The sequence below is a fragment of the Leguminivora glycinivorella genome, chromosome 8 (genome assembly GCF_023078275.1).
Source record: "Leguminivora glycinivorella isolate SPB_JAAS2020 chromosome 8, LegGlyc_1.1, whole genome shotgun sequence".
NCBI lineage: Eukaryota > Metazoa > Arthropoda > Insecta > Lepidoptera > Tortricidae > Leguminivora > Leguminivora glycinivorella.
In genome coordinates, this window is record NC_062978.1 from 4,791,830 (window position 1) to 4,818,894 (window position 27,065).

Here is a 27,065-nt window from a genome sequence, read left to right on the forward strand (position 1 = left end):
GGCGGGATACTCACTCCTTTTTGCAGTCTCAGCACCAAGATCGAGGAAAAAAGAAGGGGGAGGCCTTTCCCAGGTGGGAACCGCCTCACCCAGTCATCCACCAGTTCAACCCCAAAACAAACAGATTGTGAATCAACACCCGAACATCTTAACCCTAATCCGTCACCTTACGCCGATAAACTTTGTGGCTGTACTCAGGGGTAGCGCGCGTTCTCACGGAATGCACGTTCGCACTTTCTATTGTTACTTTACGTCGCGAGGTTTTTGCAAGCGATGTCCGCGTGTGAAATGCTAATAATATTTAGTTAAATAGACATATTGAATAAAATAAATACCATAGGACATTCTTAGTATTCTTACACAGATCTACTGATTAAGTCCCACGGAAAAGTTCAATAAGGCTTGTGATGTTAGAACTTGAACAAAAATATATAAATACTGTATATATACCCAGAAAGTACCCAAGACTTGAATATAAAGTATAACATTTTATGTGAGTATTAATTCGTTTGAATCCATTGGTAACCCTATCACGGGACGCCGCGCACGTGCGGCTCGTTTCTTTGTAAGAATTTTGTAGGTATTTAAAAGGCGGCATTTCGTGAATATCAAAGCAGTGGGCCTTCTGTACTTGTACTATTATATATTCTGTGGCTGTACGTGATGTTAACGAAGCATGATAATTACTGTTCAATAGTTATTTGTTTTACAAGGGGGCAAAGTAGTTGTTTAACCGCACGTGCCAATATTGATACCCGAGCAAGCGAAAGATTCCAATATTGAACCGCGAACGTACCGAGTGGTTCAAAAAGTGGAATCTTGAGCGTTGCGAGGGTATCAAGGCACGAAGGTTAAACAAACTTTGCCACCGAGTGATACACAAAATTTTTCACCACACCAACACGAACAAAATACTGACTAGGTATAAAACATCAAAATAAATGAAATCCATCAATTTATTCAATATTTATGATTCAAAATCATCATTTATAGGTAAAATCTAGCAGCCAAATTAAGACATCGAGTTAAAATTTGTATGAAATTACTTTGCCCCCTTGTGGATAAAATGCAATTTTGCTATCTGTTTTCGAATAGCAAAGAAAGCCTTTTTACCAGTTGGTGTGATGAAAAATCATTTATGACATGTTTATTTACATATTGTATCAACACAAGGCGATATAGTATCACTGATTAAAAGTAGAAATTTATTTTTAGTACATACCTATATCTATTGTGACCAAGTTTAAAGTTCGGAGATTATTTTTAAAACGCTTCTAGGCTGAATTGGACATGTAACTACAAACAAAATAATATGTTCTTATATGAGTCACACAGTGCCAAGTAATACAGTAGGTAAGTAATAGGTAGTAAAGGCACCAATAATCAGCTTCAAATCGAAATTTCTATTTTCAAAGCCGTCTACTTTGATCTTCAATAATTGACGGATAAGAAAAATAGTTATTTGTTATACAAGGGGGCAAAGTTGTATTTTAACGCAGAGTGTGGAATTGAAAAACGAGCAAGTGAAAGGATTCTATAGTTGAACCACGAGCGAAGCGAAACTATACAACGCAAAAAATGCGTTTATCACTGCTTCCAGTTAGTTCCACAGGTGGTAAATCATCTTTATTACTAGATTCACCTACTTTTATCAATTTTAAAGCAGTTAATTTGACTTTATTCAAGGTCAAATTACTTTACCCACTAGTGGATAAAATGCGTTTTTACCCGCTGGTATTAAAGGACAAAACACGTGTTTCCGAGCTAGTAAGGGGAAGTGTCTATTGTTGACGGCGGCTAGCTCCCGTTTAAACGGCACGTGCTATAGTCTCAGTGTAGTTAGAAAGCAACTATCATGATAGTAATAAGGTTCAAATCCATAAAAAGCCCTTTCGGAGATAACACGTTTTGTCATCTTCAAAAAAGTTACCACTGCAAACTGTTTAATAAATTTGAACCTTATTGCTATCATGATAGTTGCTTTTTAACTACACTGAGACTATATATAGCACGTGCCGTTTAAACGGGAGCTAGCCGCCGTCAACAATAGACACAAAGGCCTTTGTTTAACAGATTACGGCTAAAGCGAAACGTTCATCTCAGAAAATTCATACTATACAAGCTACAGGCATGTGTATCACAGGCTTAACAGCCGGCGTAACCGAATGGCAATCGTTGACTCGAATCGCCAACAGAAATGCAGTCTGGCTCTGTCGCGGCAATACCAAAGAGCGATAGAGATAGATATCTACGAGCGTTTCGTTTCGTGAGCGTTTCGTGAGCGTTTCGTGAGCGTTTGTGCCATTCGGCTACAGGAACAAGCTACAGGCATGTGTATCGCAGGCTTAACAGCCGGCATAACCGAATGGCAATCGTTGACACGAATCGCCAACAGAAATGCAGTCTGGCTCTGTCGCGCCAATACGCAAGATCGAGCGTTTGTGCATTTGGCTACGTATCCTGCTAGGCCTGTGATACACAATTACACATGCCTGTAGCTTGCACAGTTGCACACCTGACATGCCAGCCATGTACAAAATACTTGCATGCCAGTTCATTTGCCAGTAAATTTGTACGCGGCTGGTATATCAGTTGTGCAATGCGTATCATAGTGTAACATAAATAGATAGTGGGGAAAATACTATATAGGTACGTAGTGTCTTAAAATGCCGAAAACTCATAGTACTAGCTGACTCAGCCCGGGAACCCACCGTTCACATAAACGAAACAATGGCTTTTGTAACCACATTATGAGGATAGTACAATACTCATTTTACACGTAGGAGCGTTTAATATTAGCACGTGTTCCGAGCGAATTTCATTTCCTGGAATTTCATAACCATTATGATGTTTCCATGCGGCAACGCGAAATATTTTAATTATATTCCGTTACCTTTGTGCATTTACAATGTAAAGTGTATTAAATATGAAAATTATGATACAATTTAAAAATGTATTGACAAGATATATGTAGTAAGTATTTCAGTCAATTCAGGGTGCGTAATAGACAAAGCAAATCTCTCATACTCCATATCGTAGTTACCTTTCTCCGTTGCTCGTCCGTATGGGTTCGACGGAGCGTTTCGTTCGCCATGGAACGTGAAGGACTACACCGGTAACCGGTGTCAAAAGAAACTGCATAATGACTTGCCTGGTCGATGCTCTCTCGGACGGAGATCTCGTGGAAGCACACGCAGCCGATCTCCTTGCAGCGGCGCTGGCCCTCTTCCGTGCTCACCATGCGGTCCCCTGGCTGGTCCACCTTGTTGCCCACCAGGACCACTGGCGTCTCCAATACGCTGTCCTGAAACGATACATTTTATTACATGTTTCCTAGCTTTTCGGCGACGGAGAAAACCTCAAAGAAACCTATGTAGGTTTATCCGTGAAGATTATTTAGTGTGAAAAGTCCTTCCTCGCTGTAATGTGTCGCTCGTGAAAGAGAGACTTATGTCCAACATTGAGACGTATGGGGCTGAATTATTATCGTATGTCGTTCCAATCACAAGCTGCCGAATATTGAATAGAGAAAAAACAACAAATGTACTTCATTATCCATGCCGTGTTTTGCTTGTCACGGCACGTAATTGCGCATATTATTTGTTTGTGTACAAATAGCATTATAATAACAACAGAGCCTATACTGTGAGTTATTGAAGTTCTAGAATCATCATATCATCATCATATCAGCCCTTTATCGCCCACTGCTGAGCATAGGCCTCTCTTCTAGTACGCCACTTCTTCCGGTCCTGGGCTAATTTCATCCAGTTGTGACCCGCAGTTTTTCGGATGTGATTTATCTAGAATACATTACTCGAAAGACACGGGGAAATTCAAATCACAAAGAAAGGAAACCAAACGATTAGGTCCTAGAAACTAAAACCTACCCATGTACCCATGCACTTACATACATTTTCCCCGACGTTTACCTACGGGTAGGTAGCGAATATTGTATCTATTCTAAAACTTCGAAAACACAGAGTAGAGGCTTTGTTCATGCAGAATGTTTCAATAACATCAGTAACATCACATGTTACGTGACATTACTTCAAATCAAAGTGCAGGAAAATTGCCGACCGCCAGGTGTGCGGTGTCGTGCGAGACATACATTACAAGACGTCTGATGTCTTCGCACACGTACCTAATCCATACTAATATTATAAATGTGTGTGTGTCTGTTTGTTTGTCCGTCTTTCACGACAAAACCCGCAGGTTGCTCACCTTGTCGTGGTGGAGGGGCTTAGTAACCGTGGCTTGGTCACCCACGGTGAAGCAAAGAGGCAACCAGGGCCAGCTTGTTGCCGGGCGAGCTGGCCCGAGGAGGACGCTCCAAGTGGGCTTCATAAGCCCGCTTGTGACGCATTGGTAGAGGACCGCCGAGGAAGAGGCGTGTTGGTATAACGGTGCGCCACTCTCCCTATCCTCTGCGAACTCGGCGGGGCCGTTCCGCTGTGGCGGCGTTGGTGGGGCAGCAGAGGCAGAGGAGTGTCGGTGTTACGGTCTGCCGTTCATGTCCTCTGTAGCCGAGTTGTGGTACGCGACAGGACTGTGGATCTAATCTGTCGCCGGGTGCCGGAGAATTTTCTGACGCTTGTGACTTCCTTGTGGCGGGCTTGGGGGGTCCACCACATAGAAAGACGGAAGTCGAGGAGAAAGGCGGTATGGCGCGCCAAGCGCGGAGGTCCTTCAGGCGTTCGTGCCATATCCACTCCATAAAGGCGGCGAGGCGGCATGGGGGTTTTTTATTGGGTATACCGTGTGCCTCATTAGCCTAGACGGGAGTTCCACATAACCATTCGGGTCACCCCTCGCACGCGGGTGGTAAGCGGAATGCATTTTCCCCCAAAGAAAAAAAAAAGGTATCTAGATACTACTACCTAACGAGAAAGGTAACAAGGTAAAAGTGTATGTATAAACGAACCTTCATAGATGAAGAGATCCTCCGCCGCCTCTTATTGTAGTTGATCAGGAACTTGAGCCGATGGCACTCGTCGAAGGAGCACTTGTCCGTCACAGAGTACATGAGTATGAACGCCTCGGCCCACCTGATGTTGCTCTCTAGATTTGTGTACTCGCTCTCCTGAGGAAATTAACACCAATTAGGTACTTTTAGTTGAAAGATATATTTACTTACTTGAACTTTACTGGATAAATAAAAATGCAAATGGCGGATTTAATACCTAATGGCATTTTCTACGGGTCAACCAGTAGGTCAAACAGAGAAATGTAAAAAGATACCTATAATCGTTATTTATGTAAAAATAGTATGTAATTGTATGTACGTTAATATATTATATGTCTAAGCTTTTGATTGATATTTCAAAATTGGTCTCTTAATGCACCGCCTACAATCTTCTCTGCTTTGCCCAAAGGTTGACTGGTAGAGAATGCCTCATGGCATTAAGTTCGCCTTTTGTACATTAAGTTGTTTTTTTGTGCAATAAAGTTTAAATAAATAAATAATCGAATTTTACACAATTGAATAAGGAAACATGGGGAAACATAATAAATAAAATAAAATAAAATAAAAAGAGCTTTATTTCATTCCTTACATTTTAGATCAGTCAATGAATGCTCAAAAGGGGGGTCTAGGTGGAATGGCCGAAAGCAGAAAGTTTCACTACGGGATGTTGTTAGGGGTAGTCAGGAGACATACATACTAAAAGTCCTCGGACTTTGGACGTGAGCTCGAAGAGGGGGGGATGAAAAAAGGTCCCATTTTTTGGTTTTTTGCTCATATTTCAAAAACTATGCGTCATACGAAATTTTGGTTTACTACACCTTGAAAGCTTATAAAATTCTCTATAACTTTGATCTAGAAACTTTTTTTCTATTCTCAACCATTATCTAGGTATGAGCTCCTAAAAACTGTTAATTTTTTAAAAATCGTTTTCCCCCCCACTTTTTGCTTCATACATTGCTCCATATCTTGAAAAATATTTATCTTAGACAAAAGTTTTCTTAGAAAATCTTGTAGATCATTCAAATACCTTTCATAATATGTGTACATTACATATGCTTCTGGGTCATGTACCGTTGAATAATTATACGACTTTAAAACGAAATGAAACAACAAATGTATGTGATAAACGTGTAAAATATGTATTTCATGAACATTATTGTATGATGCTGTATAAATGCATTCACACAACAGGTAACAATACAATTAGCTGTACATAAAGGCCTTCTCACACCCACATCTACCACTACTACAATCAGTGGTGCACCGGCAAAATATTGACTTCAGTATTTCTTCCGGAGCAGCTGGTACTTTGGTTTGCACAGGAATCAGTAAGTTGCTTTCGTTCCGTGCCATCCCCATTAATCATCCTCCTTGCGTTATCCCAGCATTTACCACGGCTCATGGGAGCCTGGGGTCCACTTTGACAACTAATCCCAAGATTTGGCGTAGGCACTAGTTTTACGAAAGCTGCCTTCTTACTTTCCAACCCGAAGGGTAACTAGGACTTATTGGAATTAGTCCGGTTTCCTCACGATGTTTTCCTTCACCGAAAAGCGACTGGCAAATATCAAATGACATTTCGCACATAAGTTCAGAAAAAAGTCATTGGTATATTAGCGAGGGAGGTAAAAAAAGTGTGGAATACTAATACAACTAACTAACTTAGTTTCGGAGGTAAAAACTGCAAATAACAGCTTAAGTTACAATTATGTCCTAACTCTTAAAAGTTTTCTACTACTATTCTACTTTAAATCAAATTTTAACGTAAAAAAAAAGGTTTTTACTTGACGAATACTGGACCAAGTGCGCTAAAATACTCGTATACTGGATCAAGTACTCTTAAATCATAAACTGTTATAAATTTGAAATTCTCATGAATGCAGAAATAACCTCATTGATTTCGTTAAAACAAATCCGAATTTTTATGTTATTACGTGAACAAATATGTTTGTTATGTTACTTTGTACCTTTGAACGTCTCTCCTCTGTAAAATCATGAGTTTGCACTTGCCTCAGTATCCTTAGGAGGTATGGATATAACTTACACGTGTTTTAATTTACTCGCTGCCTCTTTGGGCGGGATGATACTAATCGGTCTTCTTTGTTTGTTTGAAATGCTGTCGGTCTCACACCTTACTACTGTCAACACTGCAATTCTCTAACCTTGTGTGTTACTGTGTTTGTTGTCCCAAATAAATCAAACAAATTGAAACTGTTTCTTCCATGTCATCTGGATCAGATGTGACAACTGTATCTTAGACAATATCCTCCCCGCCGTTATCATCAGTTTCTTCCTCTATCCTGGGGGTGTCGTTGACTTTCGATCCGGAGGTTGCGGGTTCGAACCCGGCTCGTACCAATGACTTTTTTCTGAACTTATGTGCGAAATGTCATTTGATATTTGCCAGTCGCTTTTCGGTGAAGGAAAACATCGTGAGGAAACCGGACTAATTCCAGTGTCCTAGTTACCCTTCGGGTTGGAAAGTCAGATGGCAGTCGCTTTCGTAAAACTAGTGCCTACGCCAAATCTTGGGATTAGTTGTCAAAGTGGACCCCAGGCATGAGCCGTGGCAAATGCCGGGATAACGCAATGAGGATGATGAATGGGGATGGGCACGGAACGAAAGCAACTTACTGATTCCTGTACAAACCAAAGTACCAGCTGCTCCGGAAGAAATACTGAAGTTAATATTTTGCCGGTGCACTACAGATTGTAGTAGTGGTAGATGTGGGTATGACAAGGCCTTTATGTGCAGCTAATTGTATTGTTACCTGTTGTGTGAATGCATTTATACAGCATCATAATACAGTCATGTTCATGAAATACATATTTTACACGTTTATCACATACATTTGTTGTTTCATTTCGTTTTAAAGTCGTATAATTATTCAACGGTACATGACCCAGAAGCATATGTACACATATTATGAAAGGTATTTGAATGATCTACAAGATTTTTTAAGAACACTTTTGTCTAAGATAAATATTTTTCAAGATATGGAGCAATGTATGAAGCAAAAAGTGGAGGGGAAAACGATTTTAAAAAAATTAACAGTTTTTAGGAGCTCATACCTAGATAATGGTTGAGAATAGAAAAAAAGTTTCTAGATCAAAGTTATAGAGAATTTTATAAGCTTTCAAGGTGTAGTAAACCAAAATTTCGTATGACGCATAGTTTTTGAAATATGAGCAAAAAACCAAAACCAAGCTATTTCGATATTTTTTCAAAGTCTTTAGTCAAAGTTGCGGGAAAAATGTGGAGCAGACTAGCTACAGACCGAAAAGGATGGACAAACATGGAGGAGGCTTTTACCGCCACGGGCGGTACTTACATACATTTAGGGGAAACATAATACTTATCTAAAAATAATTTTATTTTCTTAATTTCATGTTTCAATCTTAATTTCAAAATCATGTTAGGATATTAAAGTTCGCATAACTGATGTGTAGATATAAATGAACTCGACTTTACATGCAAAATAAGAAGACATGCAACGAACAAAGGACGCTAAAATAGTACCCCCACTCAGCATAATAGCACGGTAAGGTAAACCGCGCCGCTGGTTTTCTGTAGTGACCTGACTTAAACTAAGTTTAATGGCGGCTCGTACGCCAACGACCCACACACGGTCATTAGACGATCTGTTACACAATTAATGTACGGAAAAACAATGCGCTTACTCGTATCCCATAAACAAAGCAGGCTTAATAATTCATACATACCTGTATCCCATAAAGGGCATGAAACAACTCAAGTTTCAATGCCACTGTTGGCAAATAAGGATTTGAAAGAAAACCAAACTGTGAGGTTTAATAATGTTAGAGGAAAACAATAATAACTCACATGGGGGTCCCCCGCCGAGTCCAGTATTTCAAAATACACCATCTCGTTGTCAATTACTGTTTGAAACGCGTAAATCTTCTCCAAATTGGGATCATATTCCCCGATGAAGCGCCGGGTGATGAATCGCACCACTAAAGCTGTAAGAAAACAAATTTGCCGCTAGAAAAGCCTTAGAGGGTAGGGCGGCCTCGGCCGCTTCTCCATGTAAATAGAGGCCTTAAGTTAAGTATTATCTTTCTTGGATATTGATGTTATGGAAAATATTTACAAAATGGCCCGGTCTAGCGTCACTGACCCTTAAAAGTGGTGAGTACCTATGATTATTGTGATTTATATCATTACAAGTTTCAATATTTAAATTATGATGAAATTAAAATTTTGGATGATGGATGATTTAAATTAACAGGAAAATAAGGAGAAGAACCTTGTACAGAGTAGGGCCTGTAACAAAGGCGAAGAATTGAACTGTAGGCTATTCTCCTTATACTGATCAAGATTTGTTCAGTGACTTTTAAAAATTTTGGTCTTTAAATTTTTAATTTTTCATACAAAATAAATATTAGCTTCAATGTACGCCATTATTGTTGTCATTGACGTTGTCTGTCACACTTTAGACTTAACAGAATTCGCAATACATTTACCTCTTAGAAAAAACTTTCAAGGGTGATAAAAATCAAAATACATGTTATTTTTAAAAGTCGCTGAACAAATGTTGATCAGTATAAGGAGAATAGCCTAGAGTTCAATTCTTCGCCTTTGTTACAGGCCCCACACTTTAGACTTAACAGAATTCGCAATACATTTACCTCTTAGAAAAAACTTGCAAGGGTATGAACAAATGTTGATCAGTATAAGGAGAATAGCCTAGAGTTCAATTCTTCGCCTTTGTTACAGGCCCCACTCTGTATATAAGTGCGTTTTCACGTTAACCGATCCGTTATCGGATGTAGGAGCGATGTTCCATATATTTAAGCCGCCATCTTTGATTTGTGCCTTTGACATCCTTCGTAAATCCGACATCGGATCGGATAATGTGAAAACGCACTAAGGATCGTTCACCGATGAGCTACGGTCGTAGCGCTGCGTCGTAGCCCATAACCCATAACATGCGTTTCCGGGTATACATAAGGTACAGCGGGGCAAATCACGACTGGGGGCAATTGTAACTAATCCATTATTACACTGAACACACCTACCATCATATGTAACCGGTGGACACTCTATTTTATAATAAAAACATTGTAAAACATGGAAAAAATGGACCAGTTACATTTGCCCCCCAGTCGAGAGTTATCCCGCTAGCGAAAATGCTTCGTCGACAGTCACAACGTCTGATTAGCGCTGATTGGCTTAAGATAAAGATTTTGTTGTCGTTTATTGTGGTCTAATTAGGACTTGCATGGTAAAGAGGGAATAGCAAGCCAATTTTAACTGACCTATATGTCACAGAAAGGACATCATTCGAGTATATCGTATCGCTCATTTCGCTCTGGTTTACCCGTCACTCGCGTGGGCAAGACGCACGGTGACTGAAAGACATGTTTTAGATAATATCTAAAGTCACCATATTATGGTTCTAAAGTCTGTGTATGAATTGGCCGTTGATTGGATTAGCCAAGGGTCTCGCTGTACTCTACTAAGTTAACCTGTAACGGCCCAGCCACGACATTGGTCTAAGCGCGACAGCGGTGAGCGGCAGGCATACGTGCGAATGAAAAGTCCCATCGCTGTGTCTCTCTCTAATGTATGGCCGCCGCTCACCGCTGCCGCGCTTAGACCAATGTCGTGGCTGAGCCGTAAGGGTGCTTTCACAGTGTTGAACCCGATATCGAATTGGGTGACCCCAATATAATTATATATGTTCGTGAAAATTAATAGTCTATGGGCGCAGGGAAGCGAAAAGTGCCTGTATGTTCCTGTCAGTGTTTCTTACACAAGGCCGTGGGAAGACAACTCAGGGTGGCTAGCCGAATGGCACAATCGCTCACGAAACGCTCACGAAACGAAGCGCTAGTAGATATCTATCTCTATCGCGCTTGCGTATTGGCGCGACAGAGCCAGCGGCGTATCGCTTTCGTTTGGCGTCGGAGAAATGCCATTCGGCTACGGGGCCAGGTCATCGATTTGTCCTCTTTTTCGGTTTAGCGAAAATATGTGAGTGTGCACTGGAAAACGTCCTACTTTGTCGATTGCTATAAAGCCGCTTTGTCAGCTTATTCATATAAAGATACAAGTAAATGTCGCCTTAATGGTCACCGACAAAGTGGGACGTTTTACTAAACACACTCACATATATAAAAATACGTATCTATTACATATTGAAAATATGAAATATTTTTATTATCAAAAAGCATGTACTCGTACAAGACAAGTCGTACAGTAGGTTATAAGTATAACGTCCTCGGATTTTTGAGATATAAATCCACACATAAGTAACATAGTTCTTTACTTAATTTTATAAAAACGATGGTTGAACTCGTACTTCAGGAGGAGGTTCTCAATTCGACTGATTTTTTTTATTTTTTTTTTGTATGTATGTTACTTGATATCAAAAATTTTTTTTTTTGATCGAACGGGTATAACCCCGAGATGGTCCCATTGGCACCAAGTCGGGGTCTGATGATGGGATCTTGGAGAAATCGAGGGAACTCTTCAAATGTTATAGGCACATGTAATGTTTTTAGTGTATACCTATTCCCAATATACCAGAATCTTCGACTAGACTTCGTCAGGCCCAAAACAGTCCAGAACGTATGTAGCTAGCTATAAAGCCAAAGAGAAGCCATAATGTAACACGCTAAATTGAGAGTGGATGAATAATTGATTGCCTATTCTGGGATTAGATATAGGTAGGTAGATAAGTTTATCTAAGGGTCTATGCAGACGGACTGGAATTAAACTGCATGTATTGCAACACACATTAGGTAAGTAGAAAATCCCTGAGGTTACAGTTAGTGTGCAGTCGGCGTGTAGTCACATACAACTTTCAGTTGGGTTAAAGTCCGTCTATATCGGTCCTAAGATGCGTTACCACTTTGTTAACTACATGTGGCCACAGATTATTAGTAAGTTACTAACGTAACAGATCCTTCACTTGCCCGCAAAGTGACAAATACCTACGATTTATTTAACTAATACTAATTAGTTAAAGTGGAACTGGGCTGGACATGTCTGTCGTATGCCGAATGACTTGTGGGCCAAGATAGCCACGGAGTGGGAGCCCCATGAGTCGAACAGAGGATCCGGCAGACCTCGCCGGCGATGGCGGGATAACTTGGACTCCTTTTTGACAGACTGGCCAGTTTTAGCTCAAGATCGAGAAGAATGGAGGAAGAAGGGGGAGGCCTTTGCCCAGCAGTGGGACACAATAGATAATAAGAAGATATAAATTACTACGTGTAAAACTCAGAAGAATAGTAGGTACCTACGTGCCACGCGACTACACAGGCGGGCGCGTGGCGCCCCTCGGCCACTTGTTCATTCAAATGAACAGCTAGCGTGCAGGTACTTAACGCGCGACCGCGAGCGAGTGACGTAGGCCTGATGATGTGGCTCCACAATGAACGGGCCCTTTTAGGGCCTGGCCACATGGGCGCGTTGCGGCGACGCACCGCAAAAATTCTGCGTTGCGTTGCCGCGCCGCCAGTTTTTGCGGCAGGAAATCTGCGGCGCGGCACCGCGACGCAAGAACTCGCGGTGCGTCGACGATCGCAAAAACTCGCGGCGCGGCACCGCAACGCAGAATTTTTGCGGCGCGTCGCCGCGCCGCCAAAACTGGCGGTGCGTCACCGCTGCTCGCAATTGTGAACTGTTGTGTTCGAATTAAACTTCGTATCATTTATATTTAACCCTTCTTTACTTGGTGATGGATTTTTTTCCAAGCATCACAAACATTGAATCAATAGTAGATTTAGTACAGTTTTTCACGATAAAATACTAAGCAATATTCGAATTTTTCAATATGCTATTAAAAATCATCTTTTTTTAGTTACGTTGTTTCATATTAAAAAAAATAGTGATAGATTTTTAGGGTTCCGTAGTCAACTAGGAACCCTTATAGTTTCGCCATGTCTGTCTGTCCGTCCGCTATCGCTAACATACTGCCCCTCCTTGAAAGCCTAGCTTTCAAGAGGCTCAAATGAGCGTAATTCTTTAGGCTAATAAGTAGCCTAGAGACGGCTTGTTCGATGAAGCTGTTCTTTGTTTTCATGTTGATGACTGGCCAGACTTCATTACTGCCAACATTATTCGTTATAATCCAATGGCCATTTCAATGGTGGCAAACGATCGTCCATGACCAGAAGTATGTTGTTGATGATTTAGGTTTCGACTTGATAGGATAACTTGCTGTTAAACGAGCTGATATATAAATCATCAGTGTCTTCACTTTACATAACGATAGCGACATCCATGGTTTCTTGGTCGTTCGACAAGGAAGTGCCCAGGCGTGAGTGAAGTTAATTGAAGAATCCCGAGACAAAGAGTCAAAGGATGGAAATCACGATTGCCTCAATCAATGCAAAAATTATTATATTAATTTCTCAACATCCTCATTAATTAGCACTAATACATAATGAATAATAAAATAATAGTTAAATAGGTTTCACTGCTGCCTTCTAGACTCTACCGCAGTCCGAAGCCTACACTGGACACGAATGACATAACAGTTTCTCGCTACAAGCGAACTCTCCGATTTGCCATACGTATAACGTTTGTAGCATTCTGTTCAATTTAACTTTAGCTAAGTATCTAAAATATTCGTACAATTGTAAAAATATATTGAACTATAAAAATATATAATATAAACATATAAAGAAGGCGCTCGCGCTATCCACTTAAATAACACTTACGAGTACGCTAGATAGTATTTGTCTAAGAGAAAACGACTATGTACGAAACTGACATTTCTAAATTGGCCCCACAGACCTTCTCATTTGATCTTGATGTTAGAATAAGATTATAAATAAGACCCCACAGACATGGCACATGAAGGGTGGAGAAGAAGGTACATAGGGAGAGAAGGTAAGTTTTCATTAATGTTTGTAGTTAGCTAGTTAGTTAGGTTTAGGATAAACACATCACACATCTAGTGTCAATCGTAAAAATAATAAAGCTTTGTATATACGATGGTTAGATGTCACTGTTCATATAATCAGTGTAAAACATTAACGAAGCGACCACCAACATAAATCAAATATCATTTTCATTGAGGAATATAGTTAATTTCAGTAGCTTTAATTTGCGATTAAGATCATTTGTTGCCTTAGAAGAATAAATAGACTTAAACCATTATCGTAAGTATTGTACACACTTGATTATAAAGACTGATGACTTGCTATAAAGAATTAGATTAGGCTACTCAAACACTGGTTTCTCAAGGAAGCAGGGTCCTTCGCAGCACACGAAGTTCAAGATAATTATTGTTGAGGTTTGACCCCCCTTGAAGCCAGATTTATCGAGTTTGAGAGATCTATAAGGAATTACGACAGGTAATCAGTTTACAATTCGCGATTTACGTAATGTTGTGTTATAAAATACTCGAGAGTTGAAGTTTCGCCTAAGTGACTTAAAAAGCTCTCGTTCACTTAGTTTATGCTCATGGACTTCGTGGTTGATTATACAGTTTTTGGAGTCGCCTAAGGCGTCCTCCGGGGCCTCACGGAGTGAAAGTTCATTTTGAGAGAAGTTGCATCGAGTAGAACATGCTGAACCTTGGCCTGTCGGACCAGAAACAAGCCAACCTAGATTAGACTCCTTTAGGGTTGGTTTGTTTTTGCCTAATTCGATTTTCTTGCATTCTACAATATCCCAAAATACATCACCGCCCAGCATTATGTCGATTGGGGACGGATGATGAAAATTAGGATCCGCTAACTCAAGAGACTTAGGAATGTCAAATTTGGATGTATCAATTTCAAAACTTGGAGCAGTTTGTGCTATCTTTGGCATTATTAGACATGGAACATCAATTTTAAATTTACCGTCTTTGGATTGCACTACTACATTACACAGTTTTGAAGCACTGCCAATTATGCAATCATTTAATCCAGTTATAACATTTTCGTCCTTATCAGTGTAGGTAAAGTTCAACTTTCTTTGCATTGTTGCAGATATATATGAAGATTGACTCGCTATGTCTAATAGTGCTCTAGCATTGTGAGTTTCCTTTGTTACAGGATTGACTAAATTCACTTCAGCAGTGCACAAAAGTACGTAACCTTTCTTAGCCTGAGTGAATGAAGACATTGCGGTAGTAATTTTTGTGTTTTTAGATAAATTTGTGTCATTGTTGTCATTCACTTCAACGTGTAATAATGTGTTGTGTTTTTCATGACAGTTCCTACATGGACCTAAGCGGCAACGATCATGATGATGTCCAGGGCGCAGGCAATTCTTGCATAAATTGTGTTTCGAAACTTCATTATTCCTACCCTCTACTGACATTGCCTTGAACTTGTCACATTCGTAATTGAAATGATTTTGTTTGCAAAATGCACATATTATTTTTGTTTTTGTACCTATGTCATTATCACTAGCTGTGTACTCGTATTCATTGTCACTTGTTAGTAATGTTGTAATATGTTTGTGTTGCTTTATAGGATGATTAGTTTTGTCCTGTTTTTGCGTAGAAGTACCGCACTGTATCGTCTCTAAGACATCTGCTTGATTACGAAGAAACACTAACAAGTCATCGAGCTTGGGAGATACTTTAAGTGTATTTCTGTGTTCTTCCCACTTTCTACTAGTGGCGGCATCTAGTTTGGACACCATCATGTATATAACTAATGTATCCCAACTGTCAGTGGGCTCTTTGAGAGTGTGTAAGGCACGTAAGTTTTTGGAATAGAAGTCAATCATGAACCTGATAGCCTTGTGGGATTCTCTAGTAATGGGTTCAAAATTGAACAATGCCTTAATGTGATTGTTGATCAAAATTCTTTCGTTATTGTACCGCTCGCATAGCAAATCCCATGCGGTTTTGTAGTTGTCACTTGTGAACTCAATAGACTTTATAACTATAGCTGCTCCACCCTCCAAAGATGAACGCAAATAATGAAATTTATTGATTGCTGGGATGGACTCGTTATTGTTTATTAATGAATTGAAAGTATCACGAAACTCCATCCACTTTGCATAGCTACCATCAAATGAAGGTAATTTTATAGTCGGAAGTCGAATTGGACAATGGACAGGTACATGAGAACTGTCGTTTGTATGAATAGAACCTTCGGCCCGAGAAATAGCTGTAGCATATTTAGTAGTCACTGGTTGGTTAGACTCAAGTATCAATTGTGACAATGAAATCAACCTTATGATGGAATCTTCAACTTGTTCCCGCTCTAATAGCTGATCGGCTAAGTTGATGTCATCCAAAGTTTCAATTTCTGACTGCACTTCATCAAATTGAGATAGTAATTCTTGAAATCGACCTAGTTTAAGTTGGAGTTCACCGAATAAAGCCTTAGTGAAATTCTCCGTCGAAATCGCCTTTATAGTGTCAATATATTTTTCAAATAAAGTAACTTTTGCCTTTATAGTGCCGCGCTTGCGAACTAACGGCTTTAGTTTGTCAGACATTTTGTAAAATTAACTATATTTGCATTAGTAATTATACTGAGAAACTGGCACAAATAAATTGAACAGAAAGTACTAAGAATAAATTGAAATTCAAACCGTGTAAGCCACCGTATTAAACAAGTGGCAAATGGGAGAGCTGTCTGCATGCAGTGATGCTGATATCCTCGCGATCAAGCGGATGAACTACGCAGATAGCCAGCTTACACCCGTATCTCCGGAAAAATCTTGAAGGCATCATATAGCTATTATTCCCTGAAAATTATAATGACGCTAAAACAGAGTACGATAATATGCTATATTTTGCTTTATTTAGTTTAAAATTAATTCCGAAAAATATGTAATTTATTGAACAAATTTTCCTGGACTATTCTTATACTCACTGGACTATTTTTAATTCATTGGACTAAATTTTAACTCATTGGTCTATTTTGAAATTTGAATAAAAATTGTTGTAAATATAAATAAAATGGATTTCTAGTTGTTATAGTTAGTAAGGTATCGTAGTATTTGTAATGTTTTAAATAAATTGTAAGGGTACAACCTTGAGCAGGATCGAGGCAACCTTGAAAAACGTGTAAGTGATTAAGTTAGTTATTGAAAGACTCCACGCCAGGGTTTCCTTTCCGTCCTTTGTAGCTCTGTTGTCCTTTTATTGTTTTAGCCGGACTCCGGGATTCCGCTCGATTCCTTGATCCGATGCTCCGTATTTAAAGGTACTTGTTCATGAAACGTAGGGTCACCATATATTCACGCCAGTAATTGACTTAAGGTGCGTGGACTTGTATTAATTATTTGTATTGTTGTAATAAAATTAACATCTTGTAAAATTAAGACATATATTTAGAATCATAGTACATTTGACACTGACAAACAAAAATTATATTCTTCTTGACTGACTTATTGTATTTAAAGGTTATAAAAAGGTTAGATCGCTAACATGACGATAGGTACGTACTTACGTTAAAAATAGAGCGCTTTCGAACTACGTCCGATCCGAATCCGATAAATTCGTGAAAATAAAATTACGCACTATTATGGACTATGGACGGAAATCTGGCAGGATTTTGGAGTAGGCCCTTGAGGCAACCTGCTAAGATGCTTCTCTTATCATAGTCAACCTCAGGTCTGCAAGCTGGCAGCTGGGGAGCGGGGCTAAATCGACAATCGATTATATTGTTTAGACGATACAGGACGGTTCAATTTCCATACCAACGCTCTCGACTATTTCCTCCCTGGTTTTTGAAGGTAGACTGATTTTTTCAACACAGATTATTCTATAAATTGAAATAGACATCATACACGAAAGAAAAAACGACAAGGCCCAAGGCAACAATTAGTGCTTGCACCTCCTATATGAATCCTTTTGCAGCATTACGATATAGCGAAAGACTATTTTTAACCCCCGACGCAAAAACGAAGGGGTGTTATAAGTTTGACGTGTCTGTCTGTCTATTTGTCTGTTTGTCTGTCTGTGTGTGTGTGTGTGTCTGTGGCATCGTAGTTCCCGAACGGATGAACCGATTTAAATTTAGTTTTTTTGTCTGAAAGATGAGTTTGTCGGGAGTGTTCTTAGCCATGTTTCATGAAAATCGGTCTATGTCGCGGTCGGGAGTTTTTTCAAAATTTTAATTTTGTTAGGTTATTAAATAACAAATCAAAAAAATATTCAATAAAATAATTTGATTTGTTCTCAGTCAGATTGTTATTAATTATTAATCTTATCTGTGTTGGAACGTTTTGATATTTTTATTTTTAAAGACGCTCGAGTCAATCAAAAATTTCCAAAAACGGCCTTTTTCATTATGGCGCAAAAAAAGTGATACTCAAGATTGGTAACAATTAGCCAAAAAACCTAAACGGTACGACATAGATTTGATGAAAAACGTGTGACTTGTGCCTTTAAAAGAGTAAAACAGAAAAACGTACGTCGTTTTCGTACGTGTTTTCGCTACGATCAATATGCAAATGGATAATTTAGTAAACAAGTTTTATTTAAATCGATTAAATCGTAAATAGTGGCTTGCAGCTAAAAATAATGTTCAACTGGAAAAACCTAGGTACGTTTTTTCGCTAGAATCTACATTTTAGTAGGAACATTTCTTAAAAATAGATTAAAATTAAACTGGTACACAACAATAAGGTAACTGTACACTATTCCGGGATAGTAAAATGTGGTACATTATTCCGGGATACTTTGGTTTTTAAAAACGGCATTTTTCGCAAAATAAGGAAACTATCAGTAAAATCTTAATTTTAGGCAGTATTTTATTAACTATAGATCAAATAGAACCGAAAAAGTCGATTTTCAAATATCTATCATATCTTTTGAAGCCGTGAGGTACCTCCAAACGCGTCAGTCGCAACCACGCAGTGGTTTCTATGGGCGTGTTTGACGGTGAGCTTAACGCGGCAGCGTAACTTCTTAAGGGTTTACTGTGATGCGGGTAAGTTTATTTATATTAAATTTGTATCATAATTGTCTTATAGTTATTAAAAGACATTTATATCATCTTTTCAAATTAATTTAAAGCATATTTTAATTAAAATACCCGCTCCCGGAATAATGTACACCATTTTGACGCGGTGTACATAATTGCGGGAGTATCCCGGAATAACGAAAACACAGTCCGCAATGTTTTTATGTTTTATTACTATTTGCGGTGAAGTATATTTATATATTTGATGTAAATTTATTGAGTAAAGATTACAGATTATAGTGACATAATTACGGTACACATATTTTTTAGATTTTAGTCTCATAATTGAGTACGAAATGTATACTCGTTGAGTAATACGTGCGAAATATTGGAGTGTGGCATCGACATTAAATTTGTTTTATTTCACAAAATTAAAGCACAAAGGTTACTTATTTCGATGTTTTGAGTATAATTGTTATATAATCTTCCAATGTACTAAGAAAAAAATCTTGTTTGTCTTTTAATATAGCCTTCGTTTTGACTGCCGTAATTAAGTACACGACTTTATATGAGTGTATCTTATTCCGGTATGCCTATATATAAAGTATATTAAAATATAAAAACACAAAATAAGGTATAGAGACCCGACTATTATGTTTTTAAACTTCCTTAGTTAGCTAAAAATCTTTATACCGCATATTGGTTTGTCCGTCAGTCAGTCTGTCCGTCTACGATTTAGCTCAATCATTATTACTACTAGAAATCTAAAATTTACATGAGGATAATACATAATAGGATAGACATATATAAAATTATAAATATAAAATAGTACAAATTAGTCAGACAGTCAATCTGTGTAAGAACGGCCTATAATATTTATTTATTGAGTACTATTTATTTATATATACATACTTGAATAACGTATCACCACCATATATGTATACGGTGTAGCTCACTGATCACCAGTACCAAAAAACTGAAATTTTCACGAGTACCGTGCAATTTTTATAACCGGCGGCGGGAAATTAAATTTTGAAAAAAAAAACCCCGACATTGTAAAGCGTTTTTCATCAAACATGGCTAAGAACACTCTCGACTAATTCAGCTTTCAAACGAAAAAAACTAATCTAAATTGGTTCATCCATTCGAAAGCGATGCCTTAGACAGACAGTAAAACTTATAACACCCTGTCATTATATCATACAATAGTTATACCGTAAAATATCATATTTCCCATCCCACCCCAACCCATCAAAACATTGCCAATTATAAAAAATACACTCTGTATAAGCATCTATCAAAACGATATGTGCATTTATATATTTATGTAAACAATATTTTTAATTCGTTTTTTTTACATTATGCTTCAACAACGTGGACTTTAAAGGTATCCCGTAATTACGTACCATTCGACTCCCGGAATTGAAGCCATACCAAAATTGTATCCCGGAATAATGGGCAAACTAAGGGTTAAATAAAACAACGGTAATTTCTATAAATTAGAAGTTACGATGCAAAATAGTGTCTTAAATCCATCGTAGAAGACTTATCCTTAAAATAAAATAATTAAACATGACTAGAAACTTCACATTTTTTTGTCCACAATCCTCAGTCAAAGTAGGAAACGTCTTAAGTTCCCGTAATATGGGATATCTAACTAAATTTCCCAAATTGAAAGGGGGACTTATTTTAGCATTTTCGCTCCCGTAGCGTCTTAATGACGCACTTACGATTCATTAAGTTTTGAAGGAAGAAACAGTCGAGAGCGGAACCTCGATTTTAAAGATTTTTTCGCAATATCTTTTAACTGAGTTGTTCTGAATGGACAATTTTTTTCGATAAATCTAGTTAATAACACTAGTATATTTAACTAAAATTCCCAAATTGAAAGGGCTCCCTTTCCTTTCCATTTTCGCTCCTGTAGCGTCTTAAATATCTAAAAGTACTTAAACACCTAAAAGTACTTAAATACCTAAAAGAACAACCAGCGAATCGTGTCATCACGCACGCACACAAGGGTAGCTTAGCTAACAACTGCGACACGGCCGGCCGCCGCGGCACGTTGCCGTATCGTGCAAATGCCACATTGAGCGGTGTAGGGTTGCCAACCGTAGGTAGTATACACAAAGACAGGAAAAATGCTCTGAGGAAAATGATATGATATATAGTATTGTAAGTAATATTTATTTTGGTTCAGCGTACTGTAATTATTTTTAATTTCTGTACGATTTTTTTTGTAGGTACTGTAGTCTGTACTGCACACAATTACACCGTCATATTTAAAATATATACCTAACTTAGATAAGTACTCGACACCGATAGCAATAAGAAGCTGCAGGGCAATCATGGTCGCGCGATAAATGATAAAACATCGGGCCGTCCCTATCGCACTTACAAATAGTGCGATAGGGACGGCCTGATATATGTATTTATCATTTATCGCGCGACCATAATTGCCTGCCTGCTGTCTATAAGGCTGTCCTTTCGTCCTTCGTTCACATTAGAGATGGGCCGAATATTCGGTAAATATTCGGTATTCGGCATATTTAGTTAATCCCAGCATCTCCAGAGGTCCGACAGGTTTTCTAAATATATATTGTTTTGTTTATTCGAGGTGAGATTTTAAAGACCAGTTCTTCGAAACTTGCTATTGTCATTCTGAAATATTCTTTGAACTTCACTTCACTTGTCTTTAATGCCGCATATTTCCTTTCAAAATGCGGCGCCCTTTTAGAATCGGCGTGCGCTGACTAAAAATCGCTCGTTAGTATGAACAAGCGTACGCACTACGCAAGCGTTCAGCGACGACGACGCGTAAGCGTCTTCATACTAGGGATGTTACGAATATTTGCATTCGCATATGCGAAAGATTCGTATTCTTTTAAACATTTGCATTGACATTCGCATTCGCTTCAAACGATGCGAATGTTTTGCGAATGCGAATATAGTGCAAGTCGCAGCTTGTTCCTCGCCCGCTCAAATTCGTACGGCGTGAAGTTCGTACTCGGCATTTTGACCAATAGTAAGCATTTTTAGTTTACCTAGCGGGTTGTTGGTGATTGCTTGGTTTTTATTTTGGTTTTTTATGAAATACAGCGATATTTGCATTCGCATTCGCACATTCGCATTCTGAATATTCGCATTCGCATTCGCATTCGCATTCGCATTCGCATTCGCGAATGTGACACATACGACATTCGTGACATCCCTACTTCATACTAACGAGCGATTTTTGGTCGGCTAGAGCTGATTCCGCGTCGATAGGTTTGCGGAAACCCTTATGTCCTCAAGTACAGTATGGATATTTTTATCTCAAATTCAAACAGAAATTCGTTTTGTACACATATTTAAAGTCACATACAGGTCGAACGCGATTAATTAACATTATTTTACCTTTTTTCCCAACGTTTCGGATGATGGATGGGATGTTGTGAGTGCTGTGTGTCGTGCGGTGGGAAATAAACATTAACTAAAAGATTATATTTATTTGTCTACCCCGAACATTTATATAAATTAATATTGGGTAGTTTTGTGGTGTTTACATCTCCGGTGACACTTTGCTGGGACGTCAGTCTTCCGCGACCACGGCCAGTGCAACCTGGCCGAAACGTTGGGAAAAAAGGTAAAATAATGTTAATTAATCGCGTTCGACCTGTATGTGACTTTAAATAGAAATTCGTTATTTTACACACGAAGCACGGGCCCTCTAGGCATGTAACGCCACATTTATGAGCTGATGCAATCCGATCGTAGGTATCTAATTTCTGAAACCGAACTGACCGATATAAATACGCGGTAATGACCATGAAATCCGGTGGTCTTCACCTTCGGGCTATAAATATCTCACTATCATTATGCGTATACGCAGAAACTGTAACGACTTTAATTATAAGAGCGCTTTCACATTATCCGATCCGTTACCGATAATCCGAATGTAGCACCAGTAATCGGTATGCCATAAATTAAAAGTGCCATTTTTGAAATCTGCTTTTGACATCCTTGCTACATCCGATATCGGATCGGATAGTGTGAAAACGCCTCAGGAAAACGCTGTAACGAGTTTTAAGGGTTCTAACATATAACGAGTTTACCGGACGACCTCACTGACTGACAGACTGACAGTTAATCGCTAAATGCTTGGGTGGCGAATAACTGACAGGCTGACATCGCCGAAGAAGGAAACCGCCTCCCTCGCCCTCGTTTTGAAAAAATAAGCGAGTCTCGATCAAAAAATCTTCCTTATGGTATTGATCTATAAGAGGATATCGGTAGCGAAAATGCTAAAATGGAAAGGAGCTCCCCTTTCAACTTGGGAATTTTAATTAAATATACAAGTGTCAGTCAAGAACAACTCAGTCAAAAGATATTTCAAAAAAATCTTTAAAATCGAGGTTCCGCTCTCGACTCTTTCCTCCTTCAAAACTTAATCAATCGGAACGAAATTTGAGAATCTGAATAACAATGAAATAATCTACGTCGGACCGTTTAGCTTTTTTGGTTAATTGTTACCAATCTTCAGTATCACACCTTTTTTTGCTCTACAATGAAAAAGGCCTTTTTTGGAAATTTTTGATTGGCTCTAGAGTCTTTAAAAAGCAAAATATCAAAAAAATCAAAACGGAGGAAATAGTCGAGAGCGTTTGTACGGAGAATTGACCCCTACCGTATAATCGTCTTAACTACCAAAAGTAACGTCCCGTCCGTAAACCGTAACAAACGAACATAAGACCCATAAATAAATCTAAAATTATGGTTATGTTTCAAAATTACGGGCGATTTCCCCGCTCCCTGTGAAGAGTGATGGAACGCAAATCTATTCGTTATCGAATCGCAAGCGTTAGTCACCTTGGCTAGGCCGGCAGAAACTTGATCTCAAAGTCATCGTGGGCTATCGCTCGTGTCGTGACATATACATGCGTTTCGTTTACAAACTTATTACTAGAAGCCAAGAACGATTTAATACTGGACTGACAAAGACCATACAAAAAAGACAAAACTAGATGTCGCTGTTCGCAGCCTGGAAGTGGTCACTCACCAAAATCATATTTCCCCCAAATATTTTTGCTTATGTTTTATAAGAACAAATGACATATTTCTTTATTTTAAAATTATGATATCACGTCAATACACATTTTGAAAAAATAAATTTGTAGGCATCATTATCAGTATAGGCTACTTGCGTCCTAGTCAAATCAGCTTCTTTTTAAGAACTGTCAAAACGAATTTTAACGACTTTCTAATATGGAATTAATATGAAATCGAATTGAGTGACGTCACGGTCAACTTAGTTACTTTATATATTTCTACCTGACTTATTAAATAGAAATTGGATTTATAAAAAACTTCTGTCCATGTTTTTCTTATAATTATCTGATGCTTTGTTTTGTACATGGTACAATTTTTTTTATTTTAAGTACAGTCAAGTTCCTTATTTAATAGGTGGCGCTAAAAAATCGAGGTTCGATTCTTAGTATGAAGCTGGTATGAAGTATGTAAATCCTATATAAATAATTCGTGCGAATAAATAAATAAGCTAAGGTCTTCCAATGATTCTTACACATAATTATGAATGTACGTAGACGTTGAGGAAACAGTATTGTCTCATTTGATACACCCTGGCAGTGACGAGGACTCATATGTTCGTTGTTTACATTCACCACGAGTATTGTACTTTGTCCGCTATTGCTCCAAAGTTACCTCTATGTGTGCTCGGGCCTTGTGATTAAACTGACTAAACTATACTATTATTAGCTACAATCTCAAAGAATATATTTATTTATTTACAATATACCTAATAACTAATAAGAATAAAAACATAAAACTATCCAAATAAACTATTCCCTGTCGTTCCCGGTGCAAAAGTGCCCACGCTCGCAGCATTTCCGCGTTGAATTACAATGGACAGCTTCAATAGTATAGTTTAGTCTGTTTAATCAACAGCGTCCATAATGAAGGCATAGTGCAGGCTAGTCGTCAGTTTCCTGATGTATGGATATTTACATTTTATATAGATTGATCTATAGTAATAGTACGTTTTTTTTCGATTTCGTGAATTATTGTAACGATTATAGACGGCGCGCTCATGGTGCCTTCTCTTTTCATACACCCATAGGTAATAAAAGTGTATATATAAAAGTGTATATATTTTTAATGTGAATATGGCCTAACTTTTTGTAATCTCAATCTTCTGTCTATTTATTTTATAAAATATTATTGTTGTATGAATATTGTTTTTTTAAACCAAATCTTGACGTGTTTTTTTTTATACCACGTCGGTGGCAAACAGGTATACGGCCCGCCTGATGGAAAGCGGTAAAATGGCTTTACAAATAAATGAGTATGAGTATAAGTATGAGTATAGAAATAAGCCGTAGCCGACCACGAGTACCACGACCTTCTTTCCAAACACCTTTCCTAGTCAAGCGGTACTGTAGACTGGAGGACAGTACGGTCACCTGCCATAATATGTTACCCACTCTTCGAAGACCGCACAAATATGTGACACGATAAATGCCCTACAGATCATGTCAAATATTTTTGCAGCCTTCGTTTAGTCGCATAGTATTATTACAGGTCTGTACACATTATTATTATTAAGAAGAGCCTGCGATGTCTCACTGCTGGGCAAAGGCCTCCCCCGCTTTTTCCATATCTCCCGGTTTTGTGCAGTCCTCGGCCATTTTTTCAAAACGGAGTCCAACTCGTTCCGCCATCGCCGCCGTGGTCTGCCGGGTCCCCGTTTTGGCCTGGGCTGCCACTCTGTGGTAATCTTGGCCCATAGCTCGTTCGGCATTCGGCAGACATGACCGGCCCAGTCCCACTTCAGCTTTGCCGCTTTCCGAACTACGTCGACTATTTTTGTTTTGTACACATACCTACACTTAATTTTTTTAAATTTAATTTATTCATTGGAGAAACAAACAGTCGTTTATACATATTGTTAAAAAAAAATTAAATATAGACTTATAAAGGGTTAATTCTTACCAGATTTCCCAACGCCTGACTGTCCCAGCACCATGATCTTGAAGGGCTTGGGCTTGGGGTACAGCCCCAGCTTGGCCAGAGAGGACTTGGGCGACGGCGTGCTCATGACTCCTCTCTTCTATTGTCCATTTGCCAAACCCACTTGTCATTTTTGGCTCAAAACATATCTGAAAGAAAGCATTTTATGTTACTACGAGTACTAGAGGGGCTATATTATACACGTGAAACATTCGTTGAAACTTTCATATTTTTTTCATATTAACTTGTAAAACTAATTACGAGGGAAACATCCTCTTCGACACGTCGGAGGTTAGTTTTAAAACGACAAAATTTTAACCTCGTCAAAAGGTTCACACAAAAATACCAATACCGTGCTTGGTGTGGATATTTAGAAGTACCATAGGGAAAAAGTGAGCCTATAACATAAATAGGGCTGTGTTTGCTACTCCCATTGAAAATTACATTCGACCATCCCTTTCGGTAATTTCCTTCATCCTATCCAATTACATCCAATAGATTATTTATTCATGAAAAAACTGCCTGATTCGAACATTAATTATATGCCAAATAATAGCTCAACGTGATATGGATCGGATACTTCAATGATGTTAAACATTTAATGCCTATATCATTCGTTCAAAAGTGTTCGAAACAATAATTAAATTTCGACACTGACATTCACAATCATTATAGTATCTAGAGTTAATTTCTGAATTATACAGTGTGTTATGCGGGCATTCATTAAATCGGGTAATAACGTAATCCATTAGCAACTGTTTGCGTAGGTATATTAGCACCTCCTATTTCATGTTTCCGAAATCCACGCGCCAATTACTTCGTATACTTCGTAGCTACGAGTATCATTAAGTACTCACATCGCATTATACTTGAGAGCTCTGTCATTTAGGCATTTTCGCAAAATGAGATTCAAAACCTATTTTTTTTTTCAAAATAGGTAAATTTAATGTTTTTCCTACTCCCTTTCGATCCTACTAAGTAAAAAAACCGGCCAAGAGCGTGTCGGGCCACGCACAGTGTAGGGTTCCGTAGTTTTCCGTATTTTTCGCAAAAACTACTGAACCTATCAAGTTCAAAACAATTTTCCTAGAAAGTCTTTATAAAGTTCTACTTTTGTGATTTTTTTCATATTTTTTAAACATATGGTTCAAAAGTTAGAGGGGGGGACGCACTTTTTTTTCCTTTAGGAGCGATTATTTCCGAAAATATTAATATTATCAAAAAACAATCTTAGTAAACCCTTATTCATTTTTAAATACCT

At 38.4% G+C, this 27,065-nt stretch overlaps 1 protein-coding gene across 1 annotated transcript; it reads right to left on the reverse strand.

Annotated features, from left to right (window-relative positions):
* Window positions 1-2,795: 2,795 nt before the first annotated feature.
* LOC125228669 (ras-related and estrogen-regulated growth inhibitor) lies at window positions 2,796-25,946 on the reverse strand. The gene is made up of 5 exons (XM_048133323.1): window positions 25,787-25,946; window positions 8,808-8,944; window positions 4,922-5,080; window positions 3,152-3,304; window positions 2,796-2,825 (listed from the first exon to the last, which is right to left on the reverse strand). Exons 1-5 carry the CDS (start codon window positions 25,890-25,892, stop codon window positions 2,796-2,798), a joined length of 585 nt encoding a protein of 194 aa, XP_047989280.1. The 5' UTR covers window positions 25,893-25,946.
* Between the last annotated feature and the right edge of the window lie 1,119 nt (window positions 25,947-27,065).

Bases quoted from the DNA above. Each gene is read 5' to 3' on its own strand.
- LOC125228669 (XM_048133323.1), bottom strand. From the start codon at position 25,892: ATGAGCACGCCGTCGCCCAAGTCCTCTCTGGCCAAGCTGGGGCTGTAC. The intron at 8,945-25,786 runs GTAAGAATTAAC...GTTTTCTTACAG, and splicing joins GTCAGGCGTTGGGAAATCTG to CTTTAGTGGTGCGATTCATC. The intron at 3,305-4,921 runs GTTCGTTTATAC...GTATCGTTTCAG, and splicing joins GGATCTCTTCATCTATGAAG to GACAGCGTATTGGAGACGCC.